The sequence below is a fragment of the Rhinolophus sinicus genome, linkage group LG12 (genome assembly GCF_036562045.2).
Source record: "Rhinolophus sinicus isolate RSC01 linkage group LG12, ASM3656204v1, whole genome shotgun sequence".
In the NCBI taxonomy this organism is placed as follows: Eukaryota; Metazoa; Chordata; class Mammalia; order Chiroptera; family Rhinolophidae; genus Rhinolophus; species Rhinolophus sinicus.
In genome coordinates, this window is record NC_133761.1 from 31,406,368 (window position 1) to 31,420,136 (window position 13,769).

General features: G+C 36.8%; 1 protein-coding gene across 8 annotated transcripts in view; it reads right to left on the reverse strand.

Moving 5' to 3' along the window:
• Positions 1-13,769, reverse strand: part of VPS13B (vacuolar protein sorting 13 homolog B) — a 737,914-nt gene that overhangs the window by 163,667 nt on the left and 560,478 nt on the right. For 7 of the 8 annotated variants that reach the window (XM_074316465.1, XM_019757646.2, XM_019757649.2 and 4 more), the window contains exon 36: positions 11,510-11,905. In XM_074316465.1, coding sequence (XP_074172566.1) covers positions 11,510-11,905 — 396 coding nt within the window. The remainder of the gene's footprint in view (positions 1-11,509; positions 11,906-13,769) is intronic. The other variant, XM_019757647.2, reaches the window with a different exon arrangement.

Consider the following 13,769-nt stretch of genomic DNA (forward strand, 5'->3'; position numbering starts at 1 on the left):
CCGCTCTTCTAGCATTGATCGATCACAGGCTTGTTTAACACACAGGTGGCACTGAGAATTGAAGATGCAATATCTTGGCAGTGAGGACACAGAAACAGGCACTGCCTAAGTGCATTAAGAAAACACATGATCTATAGATGAAAATGTGCCCTGGCTGGTCTCTTTTGTGCTCTTTCTTTTCTTTTGTGCCATATACCTACAAGAAAACAAGGTGTGGTTCACTTTTGAAACTCATACAACTAATTTAACTCATTCCCATGGGCCTAACTGCCCACTATACACACCACCCTGCTGTGGCTTTGCTCCTCAATGAGAGGATCCAGTTATTTGGGGACCACAGAAAGGTCCACAAGTACCAGTTTTTAAGCTTAAAATAGAGTCTCCATTTCCTTTTGAACATATCCTGCTACATTTTTGAAAAGCTACAACAAAACAATAGAAAAACAGTGGTTTTGATCTTGGTGTAAATGACCAGTAACAAGAGATTACGGTGATAACTTAATAATAAATAGTGATGAATTTCCCAAAGGGTCCTTTATAAACGGTAAACCAAACCACATTTTTACCACAAAATATGAAAATAATCCCTGGGACTCATAACAGGGTTATTAATTCTCTTTTCCCCTTTCTTTCACTTTAAGAAGTTGGCCTATGGGACACCATCCCCTCCCTTTTGTTTTTTCTTCTTTTTCATCAGGAAACATTCTAAATGTCTTCCCTGGGATAGAATGAATCTTATTTTATATGTAACCACACACATAAACCCAGGGCCACAGAGAATACCAAGACTGTGTAAGTTGGATACTTATACATTCAAAATCTGGTATAAATGGCAACAGAAAGTGAGTTAAAAGCATGTGTTATTCTTTATCTTAATGGACTAATGCATTGTTGGACAAAATTACTACAAGTAAAAATTATAAAAAGCTATCTTCTTAGCATTGGGACATTGGAAAAGGCTGAATAATTTTGTGATGTTTATCGCTCTCTCCTTCCCTTTATGTATGTATTGCAAACATGACAAAATGTTTATATTTGTTCTACCTGGTGAGTGTGTGTTTGATGTGTTCTGCATGACATTTTCTATACTTTTAATTTTCCCCCTAAATTTCCAAAAGAATAAGAGGAAAAAAATTAAAGAAATATGCTTTGAAAGTGTAAGATTTAAAATGATCACTTAAACTTTAAAAGCATGAATATTATTAAAATTATTTATGCAATCAATGATCAGGTCATTTTTAGAAAGTTAATTTTGCAATAATTTTAGGCTTTCAGCAAAGTTGATATTCTTCAACTTTGATATCCTTCACCCATCTTCTCTTACTATTAACAACTTTCGTGTATACTTTGGTTCTCAAAATGTAAATTAACGCCAATACAATACTACTACCTAATTTATAGACCTTATTTGAATTTCACCAGTTTTTCCTCTGTGTCCTTTTCCTGTTCCAGGATCCAATCCAAGACCCCACATTACATTTAGTGATTGTGTGATCAGGTCATTTTGACCGATGATAGAACCTCTTCTATCTGCCTCCATTCAACAGAATGCTCTTCTGCCTGATTTTCCACTGGCGCCTTTCAAAAATCTGTTTATATTTTTAATTTCAGCTCTGGCAAACTAATGGCAGATATTTAATTAAACTAAATGAGGTGTAGCAACATTGAGAAGTAATTTCAGAAATAACTGGTATGATAAACAGAAATAATCTGCTTTGTTTACATACTGACATACTTTTTATTGAGGGTAAAAATTTAGTTCAAGGAACAAATAGTTTCATGGCCTTTAAAATACTCCTTCAGAAGGCTAATAAATGCAAGTCACTTGTTTTGGAGAATGTTTACAAAGTGCTGCCAGCCCTACTTCATTAGTTTCCAGTAGACCCACAGTAAGGCTTCCATCCTCCACATGCTGACTGTGCAAAATGCAATCTAAATCAAGCTTCTGTATGTCATTAGAAAGAGTCTTCAATGATGACATATGCTAGCAAAGCATATCCAGGTATTTTTTTTATCCAGCTGGAAGTAATCTAAGGCTACTAGAAAATTAGCAAACATGTCAGATACATCCACAAGTCAATCTGCATAACAGTGAAACATCATGATACTTCAAAAAGTGAGGAAGAAAAAATCTTTTATCAGTATGATCCGTGAAAAGCTGACCTTAAGTGACTAGATGACTAGAAAAGAAAATGTTTGTAAATATGGTCCCTAAAGAGATGATTAGAAACCTTTCCATTTCTAATTCCTTCAATTAATTGTGTTGTAGCACATAAAAATGGCACTTGGGTTCTTTGATGATGAAAAAAACCCGTTTTTCCCCTCTTGATCAGAATATGTACGTTGATCAGATCCTATTTAATTACGTTCTATTTTTTAATAAGCCTATATATTTGTATCTAAAAATACAGCAAATTAAAATATGGGATAAGATTGATATACGGAAAACATAACAAAACTGTTAGAGACCAACATGGATACTGATATTTTTATGCAGAAAGGGATGCTGGTGTTTCCCAACAACTTTACTAAAAAGTCTAGCCATCGAAATGGGAGCCCAACTCGGTGGTCCGCCTGCTAACATGTATCCCTTCTCCAAGGCACCTGATGATTTCTCTCAGGTGAGATTTCCAGTTCCTGGGGACCCTCACCCTGTCCTCAATGGTAAGCTGGGACCCCACGTCTAATCCAATCGTCTTCCTTTGGACTTAAAAAAATGACAAGTAGCAGAAACAGGAGTACTTTTGTTCTTTCACATAAAGGTAGAATTACTCATGAAAGACGAAAATGTCTGCTGAGTTGGCTATTTATACTTGGACCGTGTCTGGGAAAGGTATTTTTTGAGAAATGTTTTAAAGCTCTCAGATCCTAGAAAATCTAAACTAAAAATACCAAAGGGTGATGGAGGATATGCTTTGCCTCTTTCTTCCCTTCCAATCTGCCACCATGCTCACTGTTTTTACAGTTGTGTCAGTTAATTAGAAAAATAAAACTTGATTGGATCATGTGGCTATGTTTAAAAAGAAAAAAACAGACTGGCAGATCTGCATAGTAGAAAGTGTATAAAAACCTGCCCAGAGAGGAAAGACCAACAGCAAATATATATTCCACAGGTTCTTAGATGAATACAGTAGCTGGTTAATTTAATTACATGAGAAAACTGCTGGTGAATCAATTTTTTTCCAAGTAAGTGACATGGATGGAAGAATTGGTATAAAGTTATTCTAACAATGTTGAAAGCAAAATGACTTAAGTAATTTACTGCAGTGGCTTAGAAACTCGTCTTGATCTACATAACCCAGGTTTTTAAAGATTTGTGTAATATAAAGACCAGAAGCCAGGAGACATGTCTTGAAGGCCCTGCTCTGCCTCAGATCATCCCTGGGCAAATCACTTCATCTCTGCGCCCTTAACTCAATGAGGGAGTTAGGACTAGCTCAAGGGGCCTCAACCCAGGGTTCTCTGATATTTAGGAGTCCCACACAGTAATGGCACTCCATTTTCAGGATGTCAAAGAGACTGAGCAATCACAGATTTGTCTGAGACAGGGCTGCAGAGGCGTACGACAGTCATGTCAAGTTGGTATAGTCATGTTAGCTATGCCATCTTAAATGCAGTTTGGCTCATGAGGTCCATGAGGGAATGGATAAAAAGTGTTTTTCATAAAGAAAAGGGTGATCTTGAAGATAATTTTCAGCTCTAAAATTTAATGATCTATATGGCCTTAGCGTTCACGTGGTATGACTGAGGTGGGAGAGGAAGATACAAAACAGACCAAGGTTTATTGAGGATTTTAACACATTTGTGCCATGAATGTATAGGGTCCTCTGCATACATCATGTCACCTAATCCTCTCAACAGCCATGTGAATTAAGTATTTTTGCCTTCATTTTGGAAATGAGCTAAGTTGTAAATTTTACCACAGTCAACGGCCAGTAGTAAGTAGCAGGGCTGGGATTCAGATTGTGTCTGCCTCTTTCCAGCACCATGTTGCTTAATAAAAACTACTGCTGTCAGCGCTCCGTAATTTCATTTTTCCAGTTGGTAACAGGATTGTGAATAAATGCTTTTTCCTGTCCCCAGCTGTCATGCACAGACTCAGTATATTATGCCAATATAGCCTACAAGTCCAGGGGCCCATCAAGAGAGAAAAAAAACCACCTAAGATGTATCTTCAGCCACTCATCACTGACAGGTTGCTGTGCTAAAAATGTTTCTAGCAAACAGCCTACTGGCTTATGTGGATGAGAGGGCAATTTGCTGTGACCACAGGAAAACTGAAGGCTGTCACAAATTCAGTAGAGTGGGGGATAGAGATTCACTTGTAACCTCTTTTTCCATAATCCCAGGGCTGGGGGCTATAATAATTCTTGTCCATTTCACCTAACACCAACCTATAAGGTGCTATCAAGGAGGCAGAGGAGAAGTTGGTAAGAAAAAGACCTCTAGTGTTTAATTACTAGGACTGGAAACTTTCTTCTTCAATAGCATTTTGCACAGTGAGATATCCTCATGTTAGCTGATAGCATTTTTGTTGTTTCAAAGGTCCTTTTTTCTCCTGTCCAAGGAACACTGTTTTAATATGTGTACATGGGAAATTTTTATCAGTGGTCATTTATCCCCCACAATGTATCTAAATCTAGAGAAATAATTCTTTACCATACCTTTGTTAAAGCTAGGAGAAGAAATAAAAAGCATTGATTTTTCTGTGTTTTTTTGCTATGGTACATAAGACACCAAGTTCAGTGCAGTGGGACACAAGTCTAAAATATATAACCTAAGGGCAACATTTTTCTAGTAGTCTAGATTAAGTTTGGAATTTGGTAACTAAAAACATTAGGAAGAAATAGACTAATTTAGCTAGAGATAAGATTTGAAGGTGGATATACTTGGAAGAGTGTAACAACTGTACTGGATTTCTCATTAGAAGAGAGCAGAGTTTTATGAAGACATGAATTCCCCAAGAGAACCATATTTACACAACTAACAATTCTTTTGTTTGAAAAAAAACGCTTTTCATGATTACATGTGGACACATGTGGGCTGTGTAAAAATACAAGAGATGCGTGACACACGGTAAACAGAAAGTAATGATTTTAAACAGGCCAAATCCTTGAACTCGTCATTAATAAATGTCTCTCGCATTCAGCTACCCGGGCTGCTGGGAGCCTGTTTTCCTCAAGTACTTCAAACACTGAAATCCAGGAACATTTATTATTTTAATCCATTACAGGCAGTGCTTGATTTAACTTTATTGGTTGCGGTGGTGGTAGTGGTTATAAGTGGGGGTACAGCAATGTTCTTTTACACATCATTTCAAAAGGCCTTAATTATATTTTATAGCTTGGGCCAGGAATTCTGCTTGTTTTTTGTCTAACAAGGTTCAAATGGAGTTCAGGTCGGTGATGAATCAGAAGAAAAAGTCAGAGATGGTTATCTCTCTGAGATGAGCTCATCTCCCTCCATGAAAGACTGGGCAGGTACATCATGTTCACTGCACACAACGCGTGAGAGTGCTTGGACTTTCTCAGTTGGTTGCTTATTACATGATTTTTACTTTTTATGCAACCTGGAAATTAGCACGTCAGAAATTCAACCTAATGTTATCTTCTAAATATCTAAAGTTACTCTCCTATGTATTTCAAAGACTTCCCATTGACATCCGGAACATCTATGGTAACCAGCACTAAAACAAAAAGTACATGAAGAACAATAATCACGTAACAGACACTTAAAAATGTATAAACTCTTATCACAGAAAAATTTAAATATCCCAGATGAAAGATGTAGAAGACTGCATTAACATAATTTGGCTAAACAAAGGAATAAGTAACTGTATAAACATGCCTGAAAAGTGTGTATCTACTAGTGGTTTTTTTTGGGTTTTTTTTTAACATCAACATTCTAAAATTTTTCTCTCTTTTTGAGGGTGTAAAAAAGATCACTTCTACGATAGTAGTATTAATATTGCTATTATTGTTCAAAATTCTATCTAACCATATATTATGATAAAAATGACAGCAAGGAAAATAAAAATTGTATGTTGGGATTTCTTCTCTACTGCATGTGATATCTAAAAAGAAGGACACAAAAGAATTACTCCACAAGGGAGTATCTTATACATTTATGGTTTTTACTTCCCCCCATATTAGAGAAATAACATGGGACATTATTTTGAAAATAAATTGAAAATCTTACATTTTCTACTTATTTCCCTTTAAATTTTTAGAACTTCTTAAATTCTACTTTCTTTTGGAATGTCTCAGTATTCCACCACTATGCACAGAAAAACATCACTGTTGAAAAACTCAGGAATCTACAGGTAATTTAAGAGTATAAAAAGAGGGACATGCCAGTTCATCAGTAGCAACTTTGAACCTTGTTACAAAATAATAGGAGAGAATCTGACCAGGATTAATAGTAGTGCTCACTTCTGGGATGACGGGTGTCCTGTTTCACGGACTCTGGGCCATCTGTCCTGCCTGCGTACATTTCACTTTTGCAAAACTATAAACGCACCTCTACCTCAGGGGCTATAGAAAGGAATTAGAATTCTTCTGCTTTTCATTATCACAAGATTCAGTAACTCATTTCATTGTCAAGATAATCCCCTTTTACTCTTTCTTTTGTGCTTGCGAGGTATAACAAAATGATAAATGAAATCCCATATGTTACAGACCCAATGAGGTCTCTACCTTTCTTTGAGTGTTGGGTTTAAGCTACTCGGGACATAGTGTCAAAAATGACAAGACCCTGATGCCCACACTATTCATTAAGGCTGGTTAGTGATTTGTCTAGCTGTCTACAAGCTGTATTTCCACTTCAATCCTCAGTAGCTGTTTAAAAGTTAAGTTTTCCTCTGGCTTTAACTGTCAAAGTATTCATTTCCTATTGTTCAGGCACTGGAAAGAAAGGCTGTTTCTTTATAAAAGTAACAATAGCCTTTGGGGTATTGTAAATTGCCTGTTGTTGGAACACAGTGTTTTAGGTAGTCATATCTAATTTAATGCTTCATTTCCCCTTAGGCTTACTTGCATCTCTGGAGCATCCGATGGCTATGACAACGCCTTAAGAGATTTTCCTCAGGAGATCCAGTTAAGTATGGAATGAAAAGCTGGAGCTCCACTTTTATCAATTAATGACTTGGTTTCACTTTTCAGTATCTGAAAAGGAACTTTAGGTTCTTTACATTTTATTGGTCTTGAATTTGGTGAACAAGAGGCATTTGTATATGTGAAAAATAATATAGTTATGCTTTTTTCCCTATTTTTGTTTATACACAAAGATAAGTACATCTGGATGACAGAGGCTGGGGTAGTGAAAGTTATTTAAACCACAGCTCTTTGACTAGAATGAGTTCCACTCATTGCTTTCTGCATGGATGTAAAGACCCCTTGGTCCCTTTGGAAAGGGCATCCTTTTTTCCCAGTTCTGACTAAAATGCCACCCCAAATGGCCCTACTTAGGCTCTTCTCCCAACACTTTGTGCCACCTAACTGGTTCATATCCGAGTCCCCTTTTCCTTAATATACATGGAGCTTGCTAATCTATGTGTCCCTGGGGAAGAGCAAGGCAGCCTAAAGAACAGCTATTTCATAGCCTGAATTGTGCACCCTTGCCTGCCAAACTCTAAGGAATACAGCCCTAATACACCCATAATTAACTCTGACAAGAGGAGCAAAAGACTACAGCTTACTCCCCACCCTGCCTGTGGAAAGTGCTACACTGCTAGTTCAGAATTTATAGCGACGTACTTAAGGTCTCTCCAAACGACGTACTTCAAATGGCAAAAGAGACTGTGCTGTGTGTGTATGTGGGGAGAGAGGGGGTTGTTTTTTAAAAGAACATACTATAAAATGGGATGGATTTAATGGACAGCAGAAGAAATATTATCTGCCTTAAAATGATTCAGAAAACAAGGTATAATTTCTAAATGAGATTCATTTTGTTATCGATAACACAACCATAGGGCTTTTTTTTGGGCAGTATTATACACCAACTTTAAAAATACAAGCATTACGTCTATTAAAATCACAACTTTAGGGGCCTTTTACTGAAGACATACACGAGGACATAAGCATGCTAGCTGAAATACAAGTTCGGTTATTATAAGTCACTGTTACACTAGCATCTGCATAGTGGAATTAAAAAAAAAAAAATCAAGTCGCCTGAAACTCTCACAGTTGAGGGTTGCAGAACAGTGCAGACTAAGAAAAACTTGTAGTTTTTTTAAAGGGGAAAGAAAATATTTAACCATTTCATTTTGTTTCAAACAATGAAAACATTTCAGCGACTAATCTGTACATATTTTGTTGTAAAACCAGTAAATGAATACGAAAGCATTTCAGATTTAAATGTATTGACAATTTCTTTCTTGGGAAGAAAATTAACTTTCCCCCTTCACTCTTTTATTATTCCCTTTTCCATATACATCCCATAATCTTATGACAGATTAGATGATAAAAAATATAATCATTAGGCAAACTCAAATATTTTTGTACCTTTCAGAAGTGAAGAAACATGCCTACAACACATTCCCATTGTGTTTCTCTAAATATTACTTAGAACATAAGATTCCTCTAGCATTACAAATCTATTTCAGCTCCTAAATTAAAACTCATCTGGAGAGGACTGTTTTACCCTGTTTATATAACATTGTCACATAAAGAGTGTTAAAAAAAATATTTCACTAAAAATAGCTTGCGTAAGTTAGGGATTAGAGTAGTTTCTGCTGCTATAATTGTTCCTTTGTAGTTTTTTCCATGATGTTTTTGCACAGTGTTTTTGACTGTGTTTATTAAAGTCAGCACATCAAAAAGGATCAAAGAGAAAGTGAGTGAGAACCAAAGAAACCCCAAGTGTGTTGTCTCATTGGGGAGTTATGCAGATTCGCATAAACAAGTGCAAATTGTTGAGGTTTTAATGAAAATTTTCTACAATTATTTTATCGTAAGTCATTCTATACAATAACATCTGTACAGCAGATGGCTATCCTGTGCCACGGCAATGCCCCTGTTTCTCTCTCTGTTTAATAGCACATCTGAGATGACTACTTTTGTCACTGTGCTCGATTTGGTTCAGCAAAGAATTTGAAAAGTGCAGCTGCTGCAGATGCCGCCATAGTTATATAAACTGCAAAATCAGAGACACAGTTAAGTATTTCAGTATTAGATTCAAACTATAAAAATCTGACATTAACTCTGTTGAGCTCAAAGATATAGTATAAATATTTTTGGTTGAATGCAGAATGATGTCACTTGAAAAATACAAAAAGAAATATGACTACTGGTAGGAGGTTTTCCTTTTTTAGGAGGGGGTTATTTTTACAACTTATCAAAAATATACTTTGAATATATATTTGCATAAATTTCATCCAATTTGCAAAGCATGCATTTTTAAGGTATTCAACTATATAATAAAAGCTTAAATTGTATTTTACTTTTAAAAAGTTTTACTTAAAAATCAAGTTTTGAAAAATATATAGTAATCTCTCAATTACAATTTCCTAGAAATCAGCCTTCAGCAATAACTAGAACTTGACACAATTTCATTTCACTTAATTATAATTTATTATTATTTTGCTGACTTTGTTATCGTCTTAAATGTTTGGGCATGCCATTACATTAAGCAGAAATGTAGAGAAAACAGATTTGGTGTCTGTTCAGCTCTCATAATAAAATTGTTCCTATTAAATGTCTAACTTCAATTTGTTTTGGTTTGTGGACTCAAATAACTATTTTAGAACATTTGCTGAAACTACAGTTAGAGTAGTATAATTTATGTCTTAGTCAAAGCTATAGTTTTCACTTTGTGTTTAACTAGATTTAAGAGCATAATTGTATAAGAGCATAAAGATATAAGGTACACAGTTATTCTAGTATGAAGGGGCAAAAAACAAGTTACAAAAACAGAATGAGTCTAGTACCTTGTATAGCTCAGTGAGAAGATTTTAATTATATTTTAGAGATGTTAACCGAGGACAGATACAATTAAATGTGGATAAAATATGAGTAGTTAATGAATAAAACAAGGAATGAGGATGAAAAAAAGAAAAGGACTTGGAATTGAGTACAATATATTTAAATTCTTTCACTCTGAGTTCCAACATTTCCCTGCTGTATCATTAAGGTACAACTGGAAAGGCATGGGAACGGGCCCAGTGTTGTCTGGGTTGCAATTTATTTGTGGATAAATCAGACATTTTAGCCCCCAGTGTTTCATAATCTATCATGTCCCACGGATCTTACATTTTTCATTTCTAACTTTTAAGACAATTAAAAAAATAGTGCTTTTAGCTGGCTTGGTCACAAATATTTCTAGTGAGAAAGAAATAAATCATTTATTTTTTGGCCTACAATTCATACTTCTCAACTCTAAAACTTTTTCTTTATCTCTTAAACTACTGTGCCCAAACTGGCTATTTAACTAAGTTACAGTTAGTTTCCAGCTGCCACTTAATTACTTTCTTAGTAAGCAACTAAGTTGCATATCGTTTCAGGATTTATTTTTATCCCCTGCACTATCCCTTTATCCCCTATGCTTTCCTGTAAATTAAAGTGGAAAAAAAAATGTTTCCCTTTTGCTACTTTTACTTTCAAAGTAAAATTTCTGGCACTGTGCCCTGAACTTTTACAGTAGCAGTTTCAGTGATTGAAAACTGTTATTTCCCACCTGTGCCTTGTCTTTTCTATTTCCCTTCTCACATTTCTTCAGCCCACCTTTTAGGTGTAGTGTGAAAAAGCACGTAACAATTTAGTCATGGTAACAAAAGAGGAAAATGTAGATGTCACTGCCTGTTAATTTCTCACCTCTCCACCCATCAACTTTCAGTTTGCAGGGTCCCTGCCTGTCTGCCAGGCTAAGCACGAAGCACAGCGCTTCCCGGCCAGGTGCTGCCGCCCGATAGTCCTCAGTGGCACTGTCCTTGCAGAGTTGCACCCTGACTTCTGTTACACTTTGTGCAGCACAGCTGCCACTAAGGCAATTTCTCTTCTTTAAATCAGTTGCTAGTACCAATGACCCAATGTAGTGCACCAGCCATCACCTGCAGGGCTTTCACAACACAGATCTCTGGGCTCCTCGCCCAGAGTTTCTGATTCAGGTCAGGGGTAGGGTCTGAAAATTTGTATTTCTAACAAGTTCCCAGGTGATGCTGTTGGTTCTGAGACCATTTCTTGAGAACCACTACTCGAATGGTTCATAAAACCATTTCTTGTTGTGCCACTATAGCTGTAAAAATAAATTTAGAAATGAGTAGTTTTAAAGACTCTTGTAGAAACACGTCTGAAGAGGTGGATAGGACCTGTTTTATTCAGGGCATTAAAATACTTAAGCTCAAAGGATTTGTTATAAAATTTTCTCTAAACTAAGGTCACAAACCAGAAATGTCCCCATTGCTAATGGCCCTTAAAACTTTTAACCTCCAAATAATATAAATCATCAAAATGATGCATTTTCAGATGTGAACAAGTCATGCCATTATCTCCCTCTCCCTGTTTTGGTGACTTACCAGGTACTTTCTGTGCTGCTTTGACAATCAGGCTCCCACTGAGAGTTGATAAAGATGCTAAAAGGCATGGTTTATTGGGATGGGGGACAGTTTCCATGGAGACCACCATCTGAGTAGTACGGACAGAGATTTTCTGAAAGCAGGAAACAGTCCTCCAAATGTTTTCTTGAAGTGGAACCTTTTGTGCTCCATCACCATGAACTTTAGGTTTAGAGATCTTCCCACGGTAACATTTGGAGGCTGGAAGCTCATCCTTAGGCAGCATGGTGTCGGCCAGGGCTGACGTCTCTTCACTGTGTGCACTTTTTATCTTCTTTAAAAAATGGTTTATCTGATCCAGCTTGGTGAAACTCAGGTTTGCTTTCAACGGCTTTGATATATCCAAGCTGATGTCTGCTATAGAATTGGAAAAGATAAGAAAATGACTGAAGCTCTCTTATTGAATATAAGCCTTTACCTCCCTGTCAAGCTTCAAGTTTCCCAACACCTGGATTGTGGGTGGACTCATTAGAATGCCAGATGCTGTCATTCTTTTACTCATCATCACCCATGTATTCTTTCCATGTAGTTACTTGAAGGAACCCTTGCCCTGGACTACTTACACGCCTATATTCCTGTCTTAGTTCATGTGACTGCCTGACCTGGTAGAGGCCACACATGGACATCTACTGCCTAGGGTTTCCAGGTGGGAATTCCCATCCGTTCTCATGAATTTTTTTCGCTTTCCCGTTCCCAAATCCTGAGATATAAACTGTTTTCTGTTTTCCATGATGAATCGTTTCCACAAAGTGATGGACAATACTACCAACCACCTGGATGCAATTTTCCCGATTTCCTGACCAACTTTTCTCGGGATTCGGGAATGGGAAAGCGAAAAGAATTCCTGAGAACGGGCGGGAATTCCCGCCTGGAAACCCTACTTCTGCCCTTCCAACAGCGGCAAAAGGAAGCAGCCTTTCCAGTTCATTACTGCAGCCGGCATCCCTTCCTCCAAAGTAAAAGAACTTCCCCTAGTATTCCACACACAGTCTGATGCAAATACTGGTATTAATAAACATGTGTTCAACTGACTGAAGTAGCCTCCCCTACCATTCTCTGATCAAGTATATGCAGAGAATGTTTGTTTCTCTTTTGTGAGCTGCTGCAAACCAGAAAAGTCCCTACACCTTTCCCTGTATATTCTGCATTGATAAAATTTCAAATACCTCCTCAGGGGTAGACTGAAATTTCTTAAAACCTATACTCCATTTGCTATGTACCATATACCAGCAGTTGTCCTTATCTGCCACTTAGCCACCGGACATTAAAACTAGCCTTATTATTTCTGATTTTGCCTTTTTATTTTACCGTCTTTCTTCTGTTTTTACTATTAATAAGATGTAAGACTATAAGCACTGTGAAGGCAGAGCATGTCATACGTCTTTACTCCCGTGACTGGTACAGTCTCTAACTTAACTGGTACAGTTAAGTTAGATTCAGCTTAACTGAATCTAACAAGTGTTCTTGTCATTGGAGCCTGAAGATATAATAAATCTTATGTGATACTAGGAATACCAGTTATTAAGCAGATAAAGTTAATATTCTTTATTAATAATCTCATTGACTCCATCTCTCTTCAGAAGGACGAACTCTTCTCACCTTCCTCAGATGTCAGCACCTACGGGTTTCCTCCTGGCTACCCAGGCTCCCTCAGAGTACCATCTCTCTTGAGTGTGCCTGCTCTTGTGTTTCTTTAATCAGGCCCAGCAAAACTCTGTGAGTTCTGCTTCTAACTAGCTGTTCATTGAAAACAGTTAGACATCTGAGTTAACCTTCTGCAATATTAAAAAATTTCCTGCTCCCCATATTTTTAAAACAGGAACAAACATCCTAACTTAAAATACTTACTTTTTAAAAAACATCTTATTGACATATAACTCACATACCATATAATTTACCTAGTTAAAGTGTACAATTCAATGGTTTTTAGTATACTTACAAGATTGTGCAACCATCACTACTATCTACTTCCAGAACATTATATTATCATCACTGGACACACACAAAATCCCATACCACTTAAGAGTCACTCCTCATCCATTCTCCACTTCCAGCCCCAGGCAACCCCTAACTTAATTTGTGGTCTCTACAGATTTGCCTGTTCTGGATATTTCATGTAAATGGAATCACACACTATTGGCCTTTTGTGTCTAGTTTCTTTCAGTTACCGTAATGTTTCCAAGGTTCATTCATGTTTAAACATGTATCATCAGTACTTCAT